Source organism: Phocoena sinus, chromosome 11 (assembly GCF_008692025.1).
Source record: "Phocoena sinus isolate mPhoSin1 chromosome 11, mPhoSin1.pri, whole genome shotgun sequence".
Classification (NCBI taxonomy): domain Eukaryota; kingdom Metazoa; phylum Chordata; class Mammalia; order Artiodactyla; family Phocoenidae; genus Phocoena; species Phocoena sinus.
The window spans coordinates 61,368,065-61,394,994 of NC_045773.1; the positions used below are offsets into that span (position 1 = coordinate 61,368,065).

At 35.0% G+C, this 26,930-nt stretch overlaps 1 protein-coding gene across 3 annotated transcripts in view; it reads left to right on the forward strand.

Annotated features, from left to right (window-relative positions):
* The window catches only part of HMGCLL1 (3-hydroxymethyl-3-methylglutaryl-CoA lyase like 1), a 136,313-nt gene that overhangs the window by 64,963 nt on the left and 44,420 nt on the right, over positions 1-26,930 (forward strand). The window contains exons 4-7 of one of the 3 annotated variants that reach the window (XM_032649433.1): positions 2,410-2,505; positions 4,774-4,922; positions 15,562-15,625; positions 19,567-19,755. In XM_032649433.1, the coding sequence (XP_032505324.1) occupies positions 2,410-2,505; positions 4,774-4,922; positions 15,562-15,625; positions 19,567-19,755 (498 nt within the window). The remainder of the gene's footprint in view (positions 1-2,409; positions 2,506-4,773; positions 4,923-15,561; positions 15,626-19,566; positions 19,756-26,930) is intronic. The other 2 variants (XM_032649434.1, XM_032649435.1) reach the window with 2 other exon arrangements.

Genomic DNA, 26,930 nt, shown 5'->3' on the forward strand with positions numbered 1-26,930 from the left:
CTATTTCTTGATTGTTTTACCAATAATCTTTTCTAGGCTGGATAGTGTATTCCTACTGCTACACCCACCTCTTCCTCTTTTCCAACCCTATTGATTTTTCAGTGTTTCAGCCTTTATGGCTTTGTAATGAATTATCTGAGAATTTAGTGGTGTCAATAAACATTTGCCATGCTCATCAAATCTTAGGGTCAGAATTTGAACAGGGTACAGGAGCAAAGTTGTCTCTGGTACACAGAGTCTGGGGCCTCAGGCTGAATCACCTGGAGCTCCTTCAATCACAAGTTTAAGGGTTAGGGTTAGGGTTAAGTTTAGGATTAGGATTAGTGTTGACTGTTGGCCGGGTGCTCACCTCCTCTTCACGTGGGACTCTCCATGTGGGCCTCTTCCTGTGGCTGCTCTGCAGGAGCTAGTTTTTCTCAGAGCAGATCAGCTGACTTTCCCATGGTGGCTCCCTGCAAGGAGAAAGCCATATAGAAGCTCTATCCTTTTTCATAAGCTAGCCTCATCATTCACATGGCATTATTTTTGCTGTGCTCTATTGGTTGGAGCAGTCACAAGCCTGCCTAGGTTCAAGTGGATGATAAATAGCATCCACTTCTTTATGGAGATCGGTGAGGTTTTGGAAGAACATGTGGGATTGGAAATACTGCTGTGGCCATTTAAAAAAAATGTCATTATGTCATATTAGGGACTGTAGTTCTTATCCCATATACTCTTTTAAACGTTCCTAGATTAGTATAGGCCCTGCCAACCTTTCCCCATTCTGAGCTCTTATAAACTGTGCTCTTGTTCACAACCAGTATATTTTTTTGAATTGTTAACTTTCCTAGTGCATCTCTTTGATCTCCCCAACTATATTGCAAATTGCTCAGTGCAAGGACGTTACTTTCCAGTGTTTATATTTCCCACAGGGCCTAGCACAGGGCCTTGGACACAGTTGATGTTCAATAAACCTCTGGGTTAAAGTGAAATAGGCTTAGAATAAAATAAGCTTTGGCTTTTATGCATCGTAGATGTCTGTGGTGGATGGTCTTTGTGAAGGATGCAGCTATGGGGCGGGCAACGGTGGCTGTGATCTCTAAGAAATAAGTGAACAAGAATCACATTTTAGATAGAATTAAATGTGTTTGTATTGAATGAAACATGAAGGCTTAAATGTCAACAAGGCATGATGGCAGTTAGTGGGAAGTGCTTTTTTGCATCTTAAGTATTTAATTTTAAATTTAAAATGTATTTAAAAATTCATTTAATTATTCCAAATAATAATCATTGAAAGTATTAAATTGAATTCTACAGGCATTTAACTCAGATTCAATAAGACTAATGGACCAGTAAGAGTAAATATTGTAACATTTAAAAAAAAATGTGTAGCTATGCTAATAAAAGCATTTATACTCTAATTTACTTTTATTTCCTTTTAAATTAAAAACAATACATGCTTATTTTAACAAGTCAAAGTATATAGAGAAAAAACAAGTCTTCCCTCAACCATTCCCATACTGAAGATACAAAGTTTGGTTTGGTGCATGTTTTTACAGCTTTCTCCGTGTTCATTTTGTATACTTTTCATTGTTTATATATTATTCCTCATATTTATTGTTCATGCCATAATTTATTATTCTTCAATATGCAAAGCTCATGGTTATGTCAATGGTAATTTCTCTATGTGATGATTATGGGATTTGATCATCAGTTATTGCTCTAGGAGGCTAAATTATAGACTTCGTAGCAAACTGGTAAATTTGTTATTTTAATTCAAAGTTAGCTTTTTTTTAATAGATTCATAGAAAATATACAAAATAAAGTCTTTGTAGGATAAGTTTCCTGCTGTGTGCTCCATTGTATTTACTTGTTCACGTTACAAGAACAAATAGTAACTCAAGGATAGAACTACGTAAAGCATTATGACTGTTACTAACTAAAACCAATAATATACTAAGGTCTCAACCTTGTTAAATTCTTCTAATAGATATGTGTAATTTACACTTACTAAATATTGTAAAATTTCATATGTTAAAAATTATTTGGACGTAAAATTTTCATGCAGAAGGTAAATGCACAGCCTATGGCCTTTTCAAACTCTTCCCACTATCAGGGGTATTGGAGTCTTGACATAAAATGAAAGGAAGAGATTAAAGATCAGTCACGTGAAAACACTGGAGTTCAGAATTCCTGGCTGTCTGTTATCAGTCACTTAAACAGATCCTGTTATGTGAGGACGTTACACCCAGATCTGGTTATTATGTATTTATGACATTGAGAACTACTTATCTGGCATGGTTTTGCTATTTCAAACATGAATTGATAGAATATAATTGCCTGTATTATTATAACCTCCTGAAAAACTAAAAACATGATTGATAGAATATTCCAAGCCCTGTATCTCTATATAACTATTGTGTATTTAAGATGGCAGATCACACTGAAGTGATGAAGGGCATTCGTCAATATCCAGGAATTCGATATCCTGTCCTTACTCCTAATCTTCAGGGTTTCCACCGTGCTGTAAGTGTGCTACTAATCTTTCTAAAACTGATATGCTTCTTGTCGTAAAGATCTTTTCAAAGTTAAATTGGTGTGATATGACTCCCTTGTTATCCTGCATAAATACTATCACTAATACCCGTAATACAGGTACATGGAGATCAGTGACCTTGTGGCATTTTTGGGACTAAAATGCTCCACATAATGGCTCTTCCAGTCTAACCATTCAAGAATTAAAACATAGAAATACAATTACCCATTTTGATGAAATTCTTTTGAAAGTATATTTTGTGCTCCCCACTTAAACAAGGAATACAAAATATAACAAAGATTTCCCAATACAATATTATAATTATTAATGTTATTGTAGTGGATAATTATTTTTGTCACTTTTTCTGAGGTTGCTGTTGTTCCCACCCTCTACATGGTGCTAATCACTGTCTTTGGAATTGCCTCTACCAACTTTCCTTATTTGTCTTCCAGTTTGTTTCTTCCAATCCTATGTGCCTTGGGAATTTATATGCCAAGAAGCTTTCGTAATTACACATACTAGAAGAATCAGTGTAGTTTTAAGTAAAGGTTTGAGGTGTTATGCTTACATGGCTTTATTGTAAAAGTTGAGCAGCAGCTATTTTTGGTATTAATGGATATTTTTCATTTTTGTATTTGTGACTGGGTTGCATGAAGTTGAAATTGTGGGTGCTAGTTGGTGTATCACCTATTAGTGTATCCTGTGAAACCACTTTGAATTAATACAAATTTTATCACATTGTAAAGAAAGACAGAGACATTTTAAGAAATTATAAATATAGCTGTCATCCGGTCCTAAAGAAGTAGGGAATGTAACCACCTTGAGAAAGATATGAGAGTACACCCTCAGGGTAGCATAGAAAGTAATAGGAGAAACTTTGGCTTGGGAGTCAGGCAAGCCTGTGTTTGAAACATGGCCCCAGAACTTTTACTAGCCTTGGGACCTCCTCTTAGTGTTTTAGCCTCTTTGAGCCACAGTTTTCTCATCTATAAAATCGCCATAATAATACTTCATTTACAAAATTGTTTGTGGATTAGAAATAGGGCATACAAAATACAACACCAGCATATAGTAGGTGTTCAATAAATAGTACTTTAATTTAGTTAAATTAAAAAAAATTTTTTAAGTGAAGTATAGTTGATTTACAATGTTGTGTTTATTTCTGCTGTACAGCCAAGTGATTCAGTTTTATATATATATATATATATATATATATATATATATATATGTCCTTTTTTAATATTCTTTTTTCTTTTTTAATATTCTTTTCTTTTTTAATATTCTTTTCTTTTTTAATATTCTCTTTTCTTTTTTAATATTCTTTTCCATTATGGTTTATCATAAGATACTGAATATAGCTCCCTGTGCTATACAGTAGGAACTTGTTTATCCACAGAATTTTAATTTTAAAGGTTAAAAATTTATTTTGGATGGAAGAGTGAAAACCAGTATTTTAAAAAAAATGTTGGAGGAGAGATGACAGAATTTTTTTTCTTAATGTATTAATAGGGTATCATAGAGAAAGGGGAATCTAGGCACAGTGCTAGAGATATATTAATAGAAAGTCTTAAAAATCCAGTTGGAAAACTAGGAGGCTTGACGTTGAAAACAAGCACTGGGAAGCCTGGAGGGAGGAGAGAAGATGGCCAAAGGGGCAAAAGGGAGAATTGATTAGGTCGACATTTTGGATTTGAAGACTTGCAAGAGGATTAAGGTCTTAAGACACGCAAGAGTTTGGTTGTCACAGTCAAGGTATGAAACAGTGGAAGTGAGGTTAAGAGATAGGGAGAAAATTTGGAGCAAAATCTAAATGATGACTTGGAAAAATATTTTTCTGTTAGATGGTAAGAAGAGAAGAAAAACAGAAAGCATTTACTAGCCTCGATTTTAATAATTAAGTAAAAGTAAAGTTTTCCATAGATATCAAGAGATTTCATTGCGGTGCTAGTATTTTCCATAATTACGGTTAAAATATTACTGAGGATAACTTTTAGGAAAGGCAAAATTAAATTGGAACATCATCATTGTATATTCTGTGATTTATGAGTGTTGTAGTTTGTGGAATTATTGTGCTATCATAAAATATTTTTACATTTCAAAAGTGTGTATGCAGCAAGTTGAGAAAAATCTAATTTAAAATTTTAAGCAGAATGTTAAAGAATTCAAGTATTCTTTTATAGAGTAGTTAACATTGCTTCTGCTGCTCTTGTTTATGTTTTTGGAATTACTAGCTTTGGCCTTTGATTTGTATTTTTCAGGTTGCTGCTGGAGCCACTGAGATCTCTGTTTTTGGTGCTGCCTCTGAACCCTTTAGCAAGAAGAATATTAACTGTGCTATTGAAGAAAGTATGGAGAAGTTTGAGGAGGTCGTTAAGTCTGCAAGACACATGAATATTCCAACACGAGGGTACTTATGAAATCCCACAAATTCTATTTAGTTCATTAACATCAATTGTTAAAGCTCTTTATGAACTATCTAGACATTGTTTTATGACATATAATAATATACATAGGGTATCTTATTTATACCCTGATCTTATGTGATCAGGGCCATGATTGTATACTTATTACTATAACTACCTCATTAATATCAGCTGATAATTTATGAGGGCGTATCTAGCCCTTATGTTGTCATGCATTTGAGGTCAGAGGGACCAACATCGCAACTGACATTGTTACTCATTTTATTAATTCCAAATTATCCAAATGCAGCCATTTTTGGATCTCAGCCTAGTGTAAACGGATAGATTGTTATGAACTCATAGTAGCATTTGGAAAGGAATCATCTAATGTGGTTTCCAAATTAAAAAATTTTTTTAAGAACCATGCTTTTTCTTCAAAGAATATATTGTACAGAAATTCAATAGATTATGTAAAATGTAACATTGAGAACTGCACTGGGACGCTGGGCCCATCATTCCACCCATTCAGCCTCCCCTTAACAGCTGACTTCCAGGTTTTCTCTGTGTGACCCCCAAAGCAAAATTATTTGGGGAAGGAGAAGAGAGAGGAAACTGGTTTGGTTCTTGTCTGCTTCCAGGACAGCAGGGGAGCATCTAGTGCAAACAGGCTCTATACTCAGGCCCATGTCTGTGAAATGTATAATAAATTCGCTGTTACTTAAGAAAGAAGTTGTTTCTCAGACATTAGCTAATTTTCTATTTTTATAATTATGGAGATATGATAAACATGCTGTATCATCATAAATTAAAATGCATAGTGTTTGTAACAGAAGGCTGAGTGCTGTCACTGGGCTTAGATGCCGGTTGTATTTCCTATGGTTGAAGTAAGCAAAGTTCATAGTGGCAAGAAAGATTCAGTCATTAATGAGAAAGACAATTGGATCCAATTTGGAGTGACTGGATTAGAAAAGGATTGGAATTCAACCAAGGTCATTTGGAGAGCAAGTAGAATTAGATTACACCATAGTTAGCTATCTTGTTGGTTTGCTTCCTTTTTTTTAAACTTCTTTTTCCTTTCTCCTTAATAAATTTCCAACATGACTTTTTAAATATATAAAGACATTTTTGTAACTGACATGCATACATAACATTCAGAGGGCATGCAAGAAAGTTTAAAAACCAAGATAATGTATTTCCATAGACAGAAAATAAAGGATGTCTGTTCTTAAGGCAAAAGTTACATAACCACCATCAAAAAGGAGAGATGTCCTTTAAGTTTCTAAATTCAAACATACATAAGTTGCTTTGTCTCTCTTCCCTCTAAAGGAAAGGAAAAAATGAAGATGCTCTTCTTCTATTTCAATTTATGTTTAAATGTGGAGCAAAGTAATTCACATTGGAAGGTTGAAAAAACACAAAACTTTAAGAAGTCAGGTACATGTAAGCTTATGCTTCAAATGGGAAGTGTTTTTTTTTTAATGTTGAAAGATGGATGTGAAAAAATTATATAATAACAAATTTTATCATTTTAGTTTTTATAAAATAGAATAGGTAACTTAATAAGGCTAATAGAAACCCTAACTCCCCTTTAATACTGATTGCTGAACATTTAATATTATCCTATCAATAAAGAAACTTCTAACCATGCTACAACCTAAGAAGTTTTTCAGGCTTTGATAAGAAGAGTACAGAAGTGCAGATGGATGAGAACTCACCCACAGCCAAATGAAATCAGTGAAAGTACATCAGAGACTTATTGTAGTTATACTGTAGACAGATGTATGTTTTCCAACGCAGACTTCCTTCCTTTGGAGAACAAGCCCTTGATTTTCTGAAACACTAGTCATTTTTAGAGCTATGCCTTCGGATGGATGGATATGAGTTCACTATTTGTCCAGTTGAAAATTATCTTCTCTCCCAAACTTTTACAGAGTTTAAATTAGATTTTATTTTCACTGGCAATCTAGATGGTAGGTACTCATTATTAAAAGTCATAGGTCATTGGTACTCATTTAAGAGAAAGAGCCATGCTCAACTAGTTGAATCTGAAGTAGATGCTCCAGCCAGTGTTACTATGGCAACAGCTGCATCAACATGGACCATCACCCAGAAAATGTATATCGCCAGCTGCTGTCAGATTTAAAGGCCATGAGGCAGGACACATTTTATAAAGGCTCACTAAAGCCATTTAAGCTTCTATAAAAACAGTAAAGTTTCATATGTTCTAAATAGCAACTTTTATTAAAATTATGAAGGCGATTGTTTGTTTCCTCCCCTCCCAGAAACACACACATACATATGCCTATGTACACGTTTTTATACATGCTCTGAACTTTATGTAACATATGGGACACATTGGGGAAAGACATGGTGCCAGATCGTTGACATAAAATGCAGAGTCAGCTAACTACTGCTGCACATACAGTGTATGTTAGAGAGCAATGAAATGTCTACAATTTGGACTTCATTCTTTAATGTGTATTTCACATATGTTTAAAAAATGTAGGTTATTTTTCTCTTATTTGTTTAATTTTTAAAACATTAAAAAGACAGAGAAAAATAGAAGCCTGTTATAAATTTAATCACTTTCTTTCTTTTTATCAATGGCATTTATTGAAAGAATTATCCCTTGGTTTGTCAAAATCTGTTTAAAATTGAAATCCCTCTGATATGAAGTAGTGTTCTCATCTATCATGTAAGGCATTCAGGTTTTTTTTTTCTTTTTTTTTGTTGTTTAATTTTTAAATTTAAGTTTATTTATTTTTTTATACAGCAGGTCCTTATTAGTCATCAATTTTATACACATCAGTGTATACATGTCAATCCCAATTCCCCAATTCAGACATTCAGGTTTTATTCCTTTTTGTTTGAAGTGAGTATCAGCTTCTCTTTAATGATGTCACAAGAATCACATGCTCATTCTTCTTGTGAAAATATTAATTTAGAAAGGAAACTATCTCTAAGGTGCCTTATTCATTTCATTATTAGATGCTTATAAACATGTTATAAATTCACAAAGTCAGCAGGTGTGCATATCAAAGCAATGTGCTTTTACATGATAACATCTTAGGCCTCTTCTATAAAATGGCCTAGAATGATCTGATCCATGATTAACTTCCTGAAAGTCTGAGCCTACTGAATGTTGAAAGAAGTCAACTGATAACATTTTTAGGAGCCAAACAAAATTATTCACCCACTGTTAAAAAAAATACAAATTGCAAAAATATTTCACCATGAACTGTCAATGCTGAATTTATTCTCAAAGTCCCAGAAAAAGTAGACATACAAAGTAATGAGAAGGAAGAATAAAAAGCAAATTAGCGATTAAACTAATATAGACAGCCACAGATAACATTTAGGTATGGAAAAACAAAGACAGTTTTAGTATGTGATAATGTTTTGCAATATGATTAATATTGCAATGTGATTAATATTAATAGATATTTTGGAGGAGACAAGGAATCAGGGTTTCATAGAACCATAACGAGTCTAAGGTGCATATTTTATATAGCTCTTCACCTATTATCACCTTCATCACCTACTTTCTTCTTATACAAAACCAATGAAAACCCAATCGGTTTTTAAATGCTTCTGAATAAAATAAAAATAAAATAAAATTCTGTATCATTTATATCAGTGACCAATTTCTTTGAGGAAAGACCCTCAATGTTAGGAAATTCTTCCTGTGCTTAGTTATTTTTGACTGGTTGCCTAACTCTGTATAATTTCTAGCCTTTAAAATGGCAACCATTTCTAACAGCTGTGAAGTCAGGGCTCAGTGTTCTTTCTCAAAATGGTCAGCTTTCACTGGATTTCCCTTGGAGAGAGAATTTGTAACTCAACACGTTTCTTCAAGAATTTGCAGCCTACTTGTTTGTTAGCCAAACCATCTAGGTCGTGTGAACATGTATTTTCTATCCTTCCCCTGCCTCATGCAAAATGTCATTATGGATCCTGATCCTGAAATAGCAGGCTTCTTGAGTAAGATAATGAGCCTCCTTGTTTAGGGCTTAGTGTTTTAAATACACAGTGACTGGCAGGCAGTGTTTCTCATTGATGAAGCAAATGTGTTCCATCAGGTAATCTATCCCAGTGGAACTCACTTGCATATATGGCACCATCTTCCTATAAGTGGACAGTTTATTGGTCAAAGTTTCTTTCCAATTTCTACTGTTAAACTGAGGCCTTTGCATTGGTGTGGAAGAGCAATTCAAATCATCATCTACCAAAATATGGCACATGAAACTCTAATAGTGAGACATCTGTTAAAACTATTTTCTTTTGTACATATGTTTTGTTTGAGTTCAACTTATTTTAGCCTCACATATTATTCTGTCACGGCTGTCTGCCAGATAACACATACCCAGCTACAGTTAATATGTGTAAGTTGTGTTTGTGAAGTAACATCTAAATAGCCTTCACGTACAGCTTTTGAGCAAAGAATGTGTTTTGTCATTTCTCGTGAAATTTGCATTTTAGAGCAAAAGGAGAATTTTAGCAGAATTGCTTTTTGAGACCAAGGGAAGGTCATTATTTCTTATATCATCCAGAGAGATAAGTGCATGATAGACTCTCAACTTTATTTATAAGTGGCTTGTTAATAATGGAATGCTATTTTATATTGTTTGTAGGTTGATATATTCTTCATGGGTTCATCAAACTTGTTCCTATATTTAAATGTCTTAATTACCTTTAATTGACATTACATGTCATCTCATCTCATCACCCTTGGCATTGTTTTTCTCTTCTGAGGATAGCAGTGGTTGACTACACTCCAAGTGTTTGTGATATTTATTGAAGGCTTTTACTCAGTCTTTTGGTTCCTTTATGTCAGGGTGGTTTGAGGAACATGGGCTAATTGTGGGAAGGTAGACCTGAGTAAGGCCTAACTGTAGGTTATTTTTCATGATTCAGTTCTGCTAGGTAAAGTTGTTAAAAGCTTAAATGCTTCTGTTTTATATTTTATCATGATTTTGCATAATATTGATAGATGGCCTCAGCAAGCACAAATAAAAATAAAACAACTCACATTTCTATCCAGAGTTTATTGTAATTTTAGTACAATTGGCTTTAATATGGTTGGTGATTCCTGCATTACCCTGTCATCCTACGTAATGTTTAAAACATGGTTCCAAGTCTGAACTCCCAAATATGTGCTGTCATCTCTGACTACAGAATTTAGAATGTTAAGAACCTGAATCTGGCTATACATTGATTGTAAAGATTAGGAATTTCATAGGAAATTATTCAGAAGGTTAAAATGACATCTTTACTAACATATTTTTTCATTAATTCATTCAAGAAATATTGTTTTATATAGTGTGCTCTCTTGTGATGCTATGTGTAATAATGAAAATGAAAAAAAAGCCTAACTTCCAAGAGTTCCCAGCAGACTGAGGAAGTCATATGTATAGAGATAATTATTATATGGTCAAAAGAGCCAAGTACTTTCAGAGACATGCAGATAAATCCTATGAAAGTTCAAATTAAGACTGTATTAAATTTCTCTGGAGTTATTTGTAGAAGCCTTCATGGAGGTGTCAATAAAGTGAAATCATTAAAAATGGGTAAAAATGTGGAAACATAATCAGAAATGATGGCCTCCTCAGGTAGGGTAGGAAATCTACAAAGAGCAAAGGCATAGTGAAGAGAAATCTCCAGAAATGTTTGGATAAGAGGGAGAAGTTTATGTTTACTGTAATAAGAGCTTTTGAGGCCATGAAATGCAAGAGAGGTAGAAAGATGAGTCTTCACAAATTGCTGAATTTGAATATCAAATTTATTCAGTAGACAATGGCAAGCCATTAAGGATTTTCAGAGTGTAAAAATATGCTCTAGGAATATTATTTTGGCAACAGATATTGGAGTGCAAATGAAGGAGTGGTGTGAGACTAGAGGCAAGGAGGGCACTTAGGTGACGTCTGTGACCATCCTGGGGAGGGGCTTGGGTACTGTTCTGTCCATGTGGGCTGGCGCTGGCAGAGCTCATATGCTCTAGAGCCTGGAGGGAAGAACCAGCCAATGCTGGTTAATGAACGTGTTCTCAAAGCTGACCTTCAAGTGATTTAGTGGCTGAAAATGACTGTATCTTTTTTTTTTTTTTAATGGCAAATGTGGGGAAAACAGGAATGAGCATCATTTTGGATCTATTGAGCTTTATATGCCATGTGAATGTGTCAAGCAATCGATTTGTAATGTTCATAAGAATATTGGGAATTTGTTCCTGGAAGAGAGACTATAGGGGACTGAGCTGATACAGAGACTCCCTTTTCTGTTCCCATTACAGACACATAAATATAACAACTTGTAAAACATATAGCCAAGCTCAGAAAAGAAAAGAAAGTCCTCAGATTTCATCAAAGAAAGTGTGGTAAGAATGCAGGCTGATGCCACTAACACACGGGGGTATCTATTCCAGATATAATCCCTGGTGGCTTGGAAATGGGATTTTAAAATCTATATGGGAAAAGATAGGTGTTCTTCTAAGACTGGATTTGGAACTGAGTGTTCTTGGAGCCTGGAAGCACTTCCTTGCCAGTGCAAAGTCACTGAAATATGTGCCAGTGTTATGGGTTGTGGATTTATGACATATGAGTATTGTGGAAACCCAAATTGAGAAATGAAGGTAGGCATTTGCCTGGGAACTGGTAAAGTCTGCAAGGCAAGAGAAAAAGGAAATTAAATATCCTTTATAGGAACATTAAAATAACCAGGACTGTCACTTCAGAACCTTCTACAGAAACTGAAATCACCATGAAAAGGCACTAATGGTAAAAATTACAGGCCACATGAGGAAACAAGCTATCCTAAGAAAAATAAGCAGAAGAAAAAGAAAAAGCAGGAGAATTTTCACTGAAAAGAAGGACATAGAATAATTTGAAAAGGATATTGTAAATTAATGCTTAACCTATTTATAAAGGCAAAGGAAGAACATAATAAAAGAACAGGTCTTTATGGAAAAAAGAATGAAGATTTAAGGAAAAGAAATGGAAATGAAAAATACATGTGTTAAATAAAAACAATAATCGCATTGAACAGCAGATTACAGTTGAAGAGAGGATTAGTGGTCTGGAAGTAGAATTTGAGGAAACTTCAATCATGAAACACAGAAAGATAATAGAAATTTTGAAAGTGAAATTAAGAGAGAATGCCTAATAGAATTCCCAGAAGGAGAAAACAGGGAAAATAGATATTTTGATGAACTAATACTTTGATGATTTTCTAGAAGAGAACAAAAGTATTAATGTTAATATTGAAGAAGTATAACAAGTCCTGACATACTCATTATAAAATGTAGAATATTAGGTATAAACAGATAATCCTAAAGCAGTAGAGAAAAAATTACTATAAAAATAAAGGAATTTTCATTAGACAGAAAAATTCTCATCAGCAAAAACTGAGATGAGAAATAGTGAAATAATATGTTCAAAATGGCAAAAAAAAACCCTGTCAACCTAGAGTTCCATACCTAGCCAAACTATTATACATTGATAAAAGTGAAATAAAACCATTTGTTGGCAAAGTAGTCTGCAAAAGTCTATCCTTGCTGAAAAAATTACTAAAGGCTGTAGTTCAATAAAATGGACATTGAGCCAGAAGGAAGGAATGAAAAGAAAAAAGAAATGGAGAGGTTGCAGGTCAGGGCTTCAGCAGAGTAGATACTATTTGGAATAGGTCTATAAGAAATCAACCACCAGCCAATTCAATATGGATAAATGTCGTGAATGCTGTGGGTCCAATCAAAGATAGATGCTGTGGGGTAGCAGTGAGGAAATCTCTGAGATTAGATACTCTCATGGCTGTGTAACATCACTTTTACATAAGGGTGTCAATCCAACAATCCAGGTGAGGAAGTATTGCTAATAGTTGAGTGGTTTTCAATTTTGGCAGCTTAACGGAACTTTGAAAATTATTTTAAAATAATTAGTGGTTAGATTCTATTCCCTGAGTTTCTGCTTTAATTGGTTTGGAGTGTGTCCTACCCACCAGTGTCTGTTTTGTTTTTTAAGCTCCCTAGGTGATTCTGTACAGTCAAGATTGAGAAGCATTGTAATAGATTGTCAGAGAAGTGCAGAGCTCTAGAAACTGACTTCTGCCACCAGTCAAAGCAGACATGGTAGCCTATTCTCATCATGAGGGAGGCCATTTCACACTCACAAAAATCCTTCACTTTTTACAAGTGGTTGGCAAGCTTTTTGTATAAAGAGCCAGATAGTAATATTTTAGGTTTTGTGGGTCAGATTGTCTTTGATGCAACTACTATTCTGCTGCTATAATGCAAAATATCCATGGAATATAGGTAAACAGATGGGCATGGCTTTGTTCCAATAAAATTTTTATTTGCAAAAGAGCCATGAGCAGGATTTGGCCTCTGGGACTTAGCTTGCCAACCTCTGTTTTCGAGTGTTAAAATACAGTTAATGAGCACAGTTAAGAACCATTGCATTCACTTTGCAGAAAGTAGCCCCACATGTGAATAGGTTAAAGAAGGGTGGAGAAGAACATATGAAGATAACATGCAATGGAGAATGAAGACCAGGCCAACCATAGACCAGGGAAGGACTCAGAGGGAAAACTCTAGTGAGTGAAAATGCACATAGAGAGAGTTAGGGTCATGGCATAAAGGGGCAGCTATAGCCAGGTTGTTACTTTTCAGTTAAGAGAATGCTAGAGAGGTTTGTTTGTTTTATATTGTCTTACATTTGTTGGGTTTCTTTTGCTTGTTTTTGTTTTTGCATTTAGAGGGATTGCATGTAAATGAATAGCTTGGACTTTCTTTTTAATCACATCTAGATATTTGGGGTTCAGAATAAATGTACTTCTCTTTTCAACACATTATCATCATTGTACCTGAACTGATAGATAGCTAGTGGGAAGCAGCCACATAGCACAGGGAGATCAGCTCGGTGCTTTGTGACCACTTAGAGGGATGGGAAAGGGAGGGTGGGAGGGAGGGAGATGCAAGAGGGAAGAGATATGGAAACATATGTATATGTGTAACTGATTCACTTTGTTATAAAGCAGAAACTAACACATCATTGTAAAGCAATTATATTCCAATAAAGATGTTAAAAAAAAATCCTTTTTCATCCCTTGCCACCTTCTCCAGTACTATGTTCACATAAGAACATTTTCTTTGCTGCATATCTTGAGTAAATTTATACAAATTATTTGAATATTAAGCTCAAATTATAGTGATTGAAAGAGCAGAGAGATGGGTTTCCTGTCCAGCATAGGCTTTCAAATTTTACTTGACTTTATCCTCTTTTTCTCCTTCTCTGTCCTCATAACTGCTTGCCTGGCTTATGGAACTGCTTAGTTATTTTAATTCCAAAACCCAATTTTTATTCACATTTTAATACTTTTGAAATTTGGTTATATCTTTAGGATCAATGAATATGTATTGAATTATTGAATCTATATTTCATGTTTTTACCCCAAAACCTGTTGTGAAATTAGTGTATCTTCCAATTGACAGCATTGTTTTTTAAATTGAGGTATAGTTGATTTATAATGTGTTAATTTCTGCTGTACAGCCAAGTGATTCAGTTACACATATATATATATACATTCAATCAAGGAAACATGGGATCATCTTTGCTCATGTTTTTGCCTGCATCTTTGGTACCCACTTCCAGAATTTATGAAGAGTTGCATTTCTGGAAAGCAAACCTGATCTTGTCATACGAATGTCTCAAAATAATTTTCAGGGATCTCAAAGTTTCAGCTCCATGGCACAGTATTCAAGGGCTTGCTATCTAAAGCCTTTCATATTCTGGCCCAAAGAACACGGTTTCCAGCCTTCTTCCCCACAACCCCTCTCTCCCTCATGTGAATTGCTTCATTCCTGATGATCAGACACATGGTGCATTATTTTAATACAAGTGTTGTAAAATCTCTGAGAAAACTTTAATAAAATGGGATTGGTGTTGAGCTGAAAATAGCTAAAGGAGGCTTTTTTCTAGTTTCATACTTTAAGATGGAAATGTATCATCATCCTTGCAAGAAAGGCTTGACTTTTTATATTAAATTGTTGAAGAAGCTTATGGAATATCTTTATTTGGAGCCTTTTAAACATAGACTAGACACTCTTCTGTTGGGGACGATTTTTAGGTACCCCCATGAGAGATAAACAAGGTGAACTTTGAGGTTGTGATCAGTTCTGGGAGTTTGGGGATGATTAATGACTGTATCTATGTGAGGCCAAAACATCCAGATGGAAATGAAGAGAGAAATTCAGTTTGTCATCTACATGCTTTCTATGTGATTCCAAAGACCTGAATATTTAACAGTTGAATGTATATACTTATTGAAATAAAACAATATATTTCACTGGTATTTTCTGCTTTGAATGTTCACGTATTGCTATAGTTTAAGCAATCTCACGAGATAAACACGTGTCTTATTCCCATCTGCCATCAAATAACGTATATTAAATTGTAATTATTAGAAAAATTAAAATGTGAGTTAAATTGAAAATGTTCCCAATTGTTTTTGTTTGGTCTGAGAATAATAATGAAGGAATAGAGTAAAATAAATTTTCTTGATGACTCTTTGGCTATTTCTTCATTTTTATAAACTGGAAATTAGGAAATGGCTTATCCACCAGATGCATATTTATATGGCTCTGTATTTTAAATTTAGGTATGTATCCTGTGCCCTGGGCTGTCCATATGAAGGAAACATCACACCGCAGAAAGTAACAGAAGTAAGATATACGCCTGGTTTTCTGGTTCATGGTAAAATGATGTGTACTGTTTTAAAAAGTGGGCTGTTTTTCCTAATGTTTATTGCATTTGCACAACTAGACCAAGGAGAGCCATGGACTGGGAGGCATTTATTTGATCACTTAGATAATAGTTTTATTTTAACACTAAAGACTTAGATAGTGCCTATCACTGTCCAGAGTTAACATTTGATTCTTATCATATGGGTGTCCAAAGTTTGAGGGAATAAAAACACCTGATTTGTTTTTATGTGAATAGAACATATTGAGCAACATTTCTACTTTCTATCAGAATTCTGGGGCGGTTTTTGCACATATACTCAAACTTTGCCTTGGTTGCTCAGGTAGTGTCCCTTTGTTGTCTCCTGCGTATTTTGGCATTTGTATCAGAGTATATACTGCTTCTGTGTTTTTGTTCCTTTGAGATTCTATAGCTCTTTCTGCTGAGATTCAAGTTGCTATTATTCCAGAGCAATTTTACAGCATTTGATTATAGTCATTAAGGACCTACTTATTGAAGTTCATTTTCTACTTCCTGTTCCTTTTTCTTAATTGATACCAATGAATACAAAATGCTTGTCTTTGAAATTATATTATACTCAGAAACTCACTTGTATATGAAATAGCATATTCTTGTGCACTGCTGTTAAGGTTGATTTTTATAAGTTTAGGGATGTGGTGCTGAAGCAGTGAAGATGGGATTGTTAGAATATCGAACTTTAGACAGGATAAACTTTCGGTTTGGCTAAAGCAATTCCTGTTTTGTGTATTCATTTGAACTGCAGATGTTTCCAGTGAAAGATATACCATCATCTATTAATAAGCAAGACAATTGCCCACAGAGGCAGATATATCAATATTATAAAATAATGAAACTTAAATATTTAAAGAATTTTATTGAAGTGTAGTTGATTTACAATGTTACATTTAATTTCTGCTATACAGCAAAGTTACTCAGTTATATATATGTATTCTTTTTCATGTTCTTTTCCATATGGTTTATCACAGGATATTGAATATAGTTCCCTGTGCTATACAGTAGGACCTTGTTGTTTATCCATCCTATGTATAATAGTTTGCATCTTTATGAAGCTGAAATTTTGCAGTCCTTCGCTGGCATGGGACCCTTCTAAGGCTCTGTTATTAATTTGTATTCACAACTATATATCCCTTTTTAAAAAATCAGTTTACTGTTTTTATTTTTTTTTTAATTTTTATTTATTTATTTATTTATTTATTTATTTATTTATTTATTGGCTGTGTTGGGTCTTTGTTGCTGTGCATGGGCTTTCTCTAGTTGCAGTGAGCGGGGGCTATTTTTCATTGCGGTGCACGGGCTTCTCATTGCAGTGGCTCCTCCTGTTGCAGAGCACGGGCTCTAGGTACGCGGGCTTCAGTAGCTGCAGCACGCAGGCTCAGTAGTTGTGGCTCATGGGCTCTAGAGCACAGGCTCAGTAGTTGTGGTGCATGGGCTTAGGTGCTCCATGGCATGTTGGATCTTCCTGGACCAGGGATCGAACCCGTGTCCCCTGAATTGGCAGGTGGATTCTTAACCACTGCGCCCCCAGGGAAGTCCTTATGTATTCTTTTCTTAAAGAACATTTCCAAAATAGTATAACTTCAGACTCCACAAAACCTGAATCCAGCTCTGCCTATACACCCACCCCTTGCTTTTCTTCCTCTGGCTTGTGCCACCTCTGGACAGACCACACACAGTCTCAGGCTCTGCATTCCTGCTCCATAATATCCAGGGTGTTGCTGAAGAGAATCCTGGAACAGGCAGATTGGAAGCATTAGGAATTCATGACCAGCAACCTTACCTGGTCTTCTGTTCCACACTACCCTGTGTGGAACAACTCCCTGTCTCCTTTCCAAAATGACTCTTGCAGACTGTGTTCCCTCTGTTGAAACCTCTAGCCCTTCCTGTCTCTTACTCCCCTGTATATGCAACTGCAGAGCCCTTCCCACTGATACTCGAACATGTTCAAGCCTCTTCCATGTGAAAACTTCCCTTCTTTAAGTCAGCATCCCTGGCACTCTTGTAGCCCTTGGATTGCCTTGACCCCACACTTAGGATTTTCCTCCAGCCACTTGGATGGAAGCCTCATTCTTCTCTATGTGGCCATTAAGAAATTCCAGCATTTAATAGACAGTTTTGAGGTGATTAATTATCTTTGTGAGGCCAAAAACATACAGATGGAAATGAAGAGAGAAATTCAGTTAGTCATCTACATGCTTTCTATATTATTCCAAAGACCTGTATATTTAACAGTTGAATGTATGTACCTTTTTAAATAAAGGAGAAGAGGAGAATCAGTATTATGCTTTTTTTATCCAAGTGTCCATCCAATAATTGTCTCCTACCTGGACTAGGTAGCCCTTCTGAGTTCCCTTCAAACTATTTTTGATGTTGTATTGATACTGCCTTTCTGAAACATAAATCCCATTATGTCACCACTACTCCACATTTGGTCAAGGCTTTCTACTGCTCTTATGATAGACACCTCAACTAAAATCCTAAACCTGGTCAGTTTGCAAGGCTGTGTGTACTGTTTGTACGCTCTGCCCCGGGCCTTCCTCCCCAGCTTTATGGAGCCCCATTCCCCCTTGGTTTTTGCTTTCTTGTCACATCTGTCCTTTGCATCTGACCTTCCTTCCTTTTTTTTTTTTTTCTTTGGCCACACCCCGTGGCATGGGGGATTCTAGTTCCCCGACCAGTGATTTAACCCGCCTGAAATTCCACCTGAATGTTCTTCTCACACCCTTCCTCCACAACCTCTTTGACAAGTTGATGCTGACTTTATCTCAGGCTCTCACTGAGGCCCTTCCTGCTTGACAGATCTAGGTCAATTTCCTTTGCTACATGCTCTTAGAATCCTGTTTCTTTGTTCCAAAATTATTATGTTAGCTGTGCTTACACATTCCTGAGTGGAATTGATTAGGGTCTGTCCTCACTTGACTCCAGATTCCATACCTTGAGCCTGGACCCTTAACATCTGCATCCCCATCATATCCCAGCATCTAGGGCAGCACCTGATATAAAATAAGCACCAAAGACACACATAAGGCATGAGTTAAGGGGTGACCATGTGTCTGATTTTGCACAAAGTGATTTTTATATATTCTCATTTTCACAACCAAACATGTCAACACTCACTTCATCGTTATTATTGTGATTTTGAAAAATTAATTAGTAAGGCTTAGAAAACATGCTAAATAATGGTGTTTTATTGTTTGTATTTTACAGAATAGGGGCTGAGGCTTCAAAATGTTCATCTTCTGCCCAGTATCGCATGACTAGCATTTGTGACAGCTGAGATTTCAATCCAGGCCTGTCTGATTCCAGAAGCCATGTCTTTGTCAACATACCATGCTGCCTTCATTAAAATTCATATTGCTCTTTGAAAGTAACATTAGTTACTTGGCTTGAAGGGAGCACAAAATTTACCAAACTCAAGAGCATCTATTTATGAGCTAGAAAATTTAAGCCAAAAATATCAAGTGTCTGTACCGATTACAAAGCTACTTGATTGACATCTCTTGACCACCTTGAGAAATACTAGTTCCAAAGTAAATCTGTGATGCTTCTGTTTGATTAAAGGGCTGAGAAAATAAGCCTCCCATAAATGAAATTGTAGCTTATACTTTCATAAATGAACATGTAGCTACTTAGATAGATACGATTCTGAGGCAAACTTGAATATTAGAGAAAGATAACTACAGGAATGTCATTCAAAGTTTTATATAATGCTTGGGATTTAATGAGCAAGGAAAAGGACTAGAAAACTAAAATATACATTTTCCATGGATATGCAAGTTATCTTAGTTGTGATGTTTACTTCTAGATGATGTTTGCTAAGGAACAACAGGGTTTGAGTGTGTTTATTTCCATTGTTTTACTAGCTTGTCACTTTTCTTGATAGGTGTCTAAGAGATTGTATGGCATGGGCTGTTATGAGATTTCCCTGGGAGACACAATTGGAGTGGGAACTCCAGGAAGCATGAAGAGGATGTTGGAAAGTGTCATGAAAGAAATCCCACCCAGGGCTCTTGCTGTTCACTGTCATGACACATACGGACAAGCCTTAGCAAATATCCTTACGGCCCTTCAGGTATTTTGTATTATTTGTGTGTATGTATAAAAGTGTGTATACTTATTTGCCATATAAACATATTAAGAGATTTAGTGAGACAATATTTATAAATTGCTATGAATATAACATTTTTTTTTTTGAGATTCAAGTGTTGATACTTATTGGGCATCCACAGTGTTCCAAGCCCTTTGTTCACCTCTTCCATGTACGTTATTTCATTTTACCCTCACAGCAACCTTTGCAGTATACATAACATTAACCTGTTACGTATCAGGAAACGGGATTTGGAGGTTACGTGACCTGCCCAAGATCACACAGCTACAAAGTGCTGGAGTTGAGACCAGAGACTGGGGCTTCCGACTCCATGCCAAGCCTTCTCTCCTAGTTTTCTAACATGCTGACCCAGTAAGAAATTGTTATTGTAGAAGTATACATTAATCGAGCCATTGTTTGAACGCTGTGGTTAGGTTTAGAATGAAGGGAGAACATTGAATAGCTGTAACTTGGTTGGTAGAAAACTAGAAGGGAGGCAGTGTGACATGACAGAAGAAAAGCTAGATTAAAAATCAAGAGACATTTAAACAGTACCTGACACACGACGTGCACTCAGGAAATATTTGTAAATTGCCCATGCTTTTCAGGGCAATGATGTCTCTTATTACTGTTCATTTGATTTGATAAAATCCCTGAATTTGTTCTTTTTAAAAGTATTAATCTTCTCAGAGCTATGTCTGCTTTTTTCAACTCCCATTTGCTCTCAGCCTGAAAAGTTGATAGATTGAAAAATGATGGCATTTTTGAGGAGTGCAAAGCACAGAGATAGTAGCGTGTACTGTTGTAATCATGTAACTTATGCTCTTTTGGATAATTTGGTGCTCTGTGATGAGGAGGTGTGCTGAAATACAGACTATTTTGTGCAAGATGTCTTCTTGATGTTGGCAAGCATCCTTTTGAAAGAACCCCTGGTTTTTATCAAGTATATTCTGATCAAAATCAAGAGAGCTAGAAAGTTGGAGGATTAAGAGTTGCTTATTACATTCTAATGATACCTCAGTTCTTTTTAATGTATTTATTGAAAGGAATAGATATAAATTGCATTTTAATGTATTTATTTTTAAATTGATGTTATTTCTTAAACTCGGATAAAAAGTTTCACTGGATGTTCTTCGAACCCAAGATTTTGACAACTAAAGATAAGAGTGTCTGAAAGCATTTTGGTGAGGCTGAAAATCAATACATAAAGCTTAATGTCATCATCCTGCAGTGCACAGTTGTTTGGAAGAAGTTAAAAAAAACCTGTGAATATCAAGCCCCACAAGGGCTTATTTGGACTTTGTAACATATGTGCACAAATCCTTATTTGTCCTCTGGAAGCAGGCAAGGAACATTGTATTGAATTAGAAGAAAAAATGATATCCCATGGACTTTGGGGCATTTTGACAATTTTCCTTCTCTATTCTAGTTTCTAAAACAATAGAGAACTAGGCATCACTTCAGGATTCTGTGTTCAGCTGCAACTGTAACTTATTAAGTGTTCCTCACCAGCAAGTTCCTGGAGAGGTCTGTGTGTGTGTCTGTGTGTGTGTGTGTCTGTGCATCTCTCTCATTTCTCATATGGATATATCCTCTAGACGGTAACGCTTGAGTCATTTTTTATTCATGTAGCATATTTATTATATAATGAGTGAGAGTTTAGGGTTTTGGGATCCAGGGCTATAGTGCACATTCTGGGAACCCAAAGATCTGATTCTGGAAACTTTCTGCCTGTTGAAAATGCCCCACTGCAAAATATTGCTGTTACCCCATTGTGATTGTGACGGTTAAGGCTGTCTGAGAAAGTAAGATTTAAAATCAGATATAAAGAATGAGAAGAAAGGAACCTCAATAAGGGGTGTGTGTGTGTGTGTGTGTGTGTATGTGTGTGCGTGTGTGCATGCGTTTGTGTGTGTGTATGGGCATCAATGTGTGAAAAGAATGTTCAAGCACATGAAACACCACTTGGGCAAAAGGCCTTGGAGAGGGAAGAGCATGTCCTAGGAGCTGAAAGACGACTATTGTATTCAGAGGGGAACCTGAGCTTTATAACATTCGCTGAATTAGATGAACTGCAGAATCTCCATTTACAAAGAGATGCGGACTGCAATTCTGGAGCATTTGCCCATCCATACTGTAACAGCAGTACGGGGTGGGGACAGGAAAGAACCTTGGGCCCAAGCAAGATGGGGAGCACAGGCCAGAACCTGTATAAGGCTGAGTCCCCTCACCCCGCAAAAAAACACCACACCTTCAGTCAAAAAGGGTGAACCAGCAAAAACCACCTAGCAACGGGAGAAGGCAGCAAGGATATTTATTCTAATGACCTTGGCTATGGGTGAAGGAGAAATAGACAAGCCCCCTTTATATGTCATAACTATTTGTTGACCCTGTTGTGAGTTTAGGGTTGAAATTCACATTGCTTGCTGAATGTGAAAGACTCAAGCAGTCAAATTATTTTCAAATGGGTGTGAATTAGTAGCACCTACAGATGGTCAGGAAGAATATAAATCTTTTCAGAAGGAACATATCTTCAATTTAAGCTGAATTATTTGGGGTGTGTGTGTGTGTATGTGTCTATGTGTGTATGTGTATGTGTGTGTGTTTATGTCTCTCTGTGTGTGTATGTATGCCTGTGTGTGTCTCTGTGTGTGCATGTGTATATGTTTATATGCATATGTGCGTATGCATGTGTGTGTACATGTATATGTGTATTGGTGTGTATGTGTCTATGTGTATCTGTATGTCTAGGTGTGTATGTGTGCGTGTATGTCTGTCAGGGGAAGGGTGGATATTTTGCTCTTTGGCATCTCTTGTGCTCTTTGGCACAAGTTAGCAGGAAACGTGTCCACAAGTATCTGTCATTGTGTTTTCTGTTCTTTTACTATGTGCACAAGCTCTAAGCATGTACGTGAGGTGGGAGGGCAGAAGGGAGGCGAGGGGCCTGGGGAAGTGCACTTGGAGCGTGGTGGTGTTGCATTGCCCAGACCTTGACGTGTAGTGGCAGTGTAAGTGGGTGGAGGAGAGGGTAAGAGCAGCTTGTGTAAGAAGCAATATGCAGCCCGAGTGGCCAGTTTAAATGAACAATTTAACGTTGGAGTTGTAGAGTTTGTGTTTGCTGCCATCCATTTTCAAACAGTTTCATCCACTTTCATCCAGTTTGATAAGCCAGTGCCAGTGTAAGAAAAAATATACACTTCTGCTCTCTTTGAAAGTGTGTGTAGCTGAGACAGTCTGTAAATGTTTGGGGAGGTGTATGCTCACACAGACAGCGGAGCATTGTCTTGGAATGTCTTTGCAGACATATGTGTACTGGTTGGTCCCTGGCAACGCTGAGTGAGGCAGAGTCCTCCTGGGCCCTTCCCAATAAAAGCAGCAGCAACAACAAAATAACCAGGATTACCTTGAGCAGAGGAGAAAACATGTCTTAGGAAAAAAATAAAAACAAAAACAAAAACAAAAACCAAACCTGCCAGTGTTTAAGTAGAAGGGAAGTCAGAGAAAATCTCACTTGGTTATGAACTAGGCTAACTCTGGCTTCAGGAAGCAGTGGCCATACTTCATTCTTTAAAATGGAATCTTTGAAGTGGCTTCTAGTCAGATTGCTGGTGCATGTGGAGTGGATATCATTTGTTTTAATTTAGGGGTTAGGAAACAGTTTACAGTGCTCCAAACTGGAAGTTAAAATGATGGCAAGGAGACATGTAGTAGGTGGAAACTTGGCCATGATGGTAGGAAACAAATGAGAGTTATAAATGGAACATCCCCCTCAGTCTGGAAAGCACATACTAATAATGTAATAGAAGGATCATTCTTGGGTTCCCAGGTTTATTGTATTTTTTTTATTACTTAAACATATGACTTATAGGGCAGTACATGGTTGTATGGAAGTCAAGAATTCATAATTATCAGATATTCCTTAATATAGAGAAATAATTGACACTATAGATTTGAGTGGGGGATATTTATAACCACCCAAACCCAAAAAAGCAAGAAAATGAGGTGACAAAATATACAGCATTTCAGTAATGGAAGAAATGTACATGGCCCAATATACTTGTCTTAATTTTTTATGTAAAAATTGAGTCTCACCCTTTTGCATATTCCCAAGTACCTAAGTAAAACACCAGTGAACAAATTACTTAATCTACTTAACACTAAACAATTGCACAGTCTCTGTTTTTCTTCACTCAAATGATCTGAGTCTTCATAACTGGGTAAAAACAGAGTAAAACAAATGAGTTCCAATATCACAAGTAACAGTACCCCATTAACTGGTAGCAAAGAGAGTAGAACAGGCAATATTTAGCTTTCCCCTAAAGAAATGCCATGTGCCTTTTTCTTCTCTTACACTTAATAGACATTTAGCTAATGTGTCTTTCCTCATGATGTTTTCCATATGTTTAGTATTCTCTTTTAGAAGAACCAAATCATTTACCTAATTTTTACAACAAAGCATTCATTTCTTTATACTGACTCTTGCTAAACCACATTTAAATGCTACCAAACAATTTCCTCATGTAATTTGTTTTTGAGGTTCTCAAAGAAAATTTTTAGAATTCCAAATTCTCTTCTCAATTCTATACCTATAGAATGTGTACAATGATGTCTATGTCCTCAGATTTTACAAAACTGAGATGAGGTGCAGAGTTTCTAGAACATTTGTCTTGGTGACTGCATTTGGTTGATACTTCATACTATTACCGTCATTACAGTTAAAACTATTACTACTGCTGATATACTAATAGCAATAATATTATAACCTTTATTACTCAAGGAGCCAGAGGCATAAAGCATTGCTTTGCAAATGTGTAAATTTGTAAATACATGAATTAGATATTATTCATTTATTCAACATCTACTAAAGAGCTAAATAGAAATCAGCAAGCAAGAAAGAAAACAAAAAGTTGAAAACTGGATGCTCCTACATAGGTTTTACAAAATGCATCACTAATTTATTCAACAAATATTCATTTTATCAGACACTGTCTTAGATGTTAGATTCAGATGTAAAATCTCGGAGCAGTCCTGCTGTGGAGAAAAGTGTTTAGTTTAACTCAGTACCTCCAGAAGCTTTTTGAGTATGAAATAGTATTTTTGTTTTTGTTTGTTTTCTTGCTTGTTTGCTTTTTGCTACACAATTAACTTTCTCCAGGACAGTATTATGTTGAAAATATTCTCAGGTGGGATGAGGTGTAAGTTATCATCAAAAAATAAATAAAAGAGGTAAACACAATATTGTAAATCAACTATACTATCAAGTATTTAAAAACTACTTTTAAGACAAAAATAAGTAAATAAAAGAGAACAGGGAGTCCAGCAGAAGTTTAACACCGTCCAATTTTTGAGTGCTTAAAAACAGGGCTTTGAGCCATAAATGTCAGTAAGAAAAGGTGAAAAAAGTTCCTTTCTATTATTTGTTTTTGCAAGTGGCTGGATTGCTTATATTAGTGATAAAAATGAGAAAACGTGAATAATTTTGTTTTGTTTATCTCCAACATCTTTTTATTAATATAAACTTCTCTCTGATTTTGACTATAGGTAATTGGTCAGGTTTTTTTTCAGAGATAATATAGCTTTTATCTCTTTCTATATACACAGAAGGGGCAGTTAGAAAAAAACTCCTTCTGAGCTAGATGGCATTTTAAACGGGAATTCAAGTAATCAGTGTTTAAAAATAATGCGTGTGAATTTGATTCTAATATGCTAAATATGAAAGTATTTAATCTTTATGTAGTGAGTTACACTTAGATCATAAGCCTGAAACTCACCGAGAAAGAAGATGCCCCAAACGGCTCTGCCTCTCCCATGGCAATTAATCCATGCTGATCAGTTAGGCAAATGTTACAAAAATTGATCATTGTTGATGGGGATTAGGGCCAGGATACGATATGATTTTTCCTTTGACATAAAAGGTGGAAATTTCAGAACTCACTACATTTTCGAGCACCTCTCTAATTCATTCTGTAAATATCTCATCCGATTGTTTTAATCTCGTTTTCAATACCTTATTTTCAATCAAGTACTTGTCACATCTTAACACATGCGCCTTTAATTTGGAAATCTTGCTGTTTTGCTCTGTTGTTTGTATAGGAACACATTAAGCTTTTTGTTTTTTGAATATCATTTCAAGTTTCTTTTTTCTTATTATTTTCTCTCACAAAAATATCTATTTACAAGGAAACATTAGAATATTTATACTCTTGCCCATTAATGTAACATGACCCAGATTTTTTCCTTAAGAATATTGGCTTGAAATTGGTAGTTTTGTACTGAACATAAAGTATTATTCTCATAACTATGTTTTTGGCCTATTGTAATGTAACTAATTCATGGTTGTAGGCTCACCACTAATGACAAAAACAAGTGTGCGTGTGTGTATATATATAATATATAAAATATATTACATATTATATTACATAATTATAATAATATAAGAAAATATATATTAATATACCTATATCATATGTTAGAAATATTAATATATTATATAATATATTATATAATATTAATGTTTTTTATATAGTATATATTATATACAATATAATGCAATACATAAATATATTATATAAATAATATATTGTATAATTATATTAATATAAAATAATCATATATTAATATATTAATTATATTTTATAATATATATTACACATAATATTTGATATTTTGTTAAATATAATCAATATTTTATATATGATGAAATATAAATAATATATGTAATGTTTAATATATTATAATATAAGAATATATGTAATATATAATACATAATATATAATATACAGTGTATAAACGAAATATACTATATAATATATATTTCACTAACATATATTATATAGTATAAAATATATTTTATTAATATCATATTAATAGTATTATATTATGATATAATATAATATATTAAAGTTAAATTATATTAACATATTAATGATATATTAATGTTATATATTATATATATTATATGTATAATGTATAATTGCAGAAAGGTGGTCAAAAGGTACCAACGTCCAGTAGTAAGGTAAATAAAGTACTAGAGATGTAATGCACAACATGATGACTATAGTTACCACTGCTGTGGTATATAGTCACATTATTTATTAAATATTATATAATATGTTAATTGTAATATATAATGTATAATATATGATTATATATAATATATA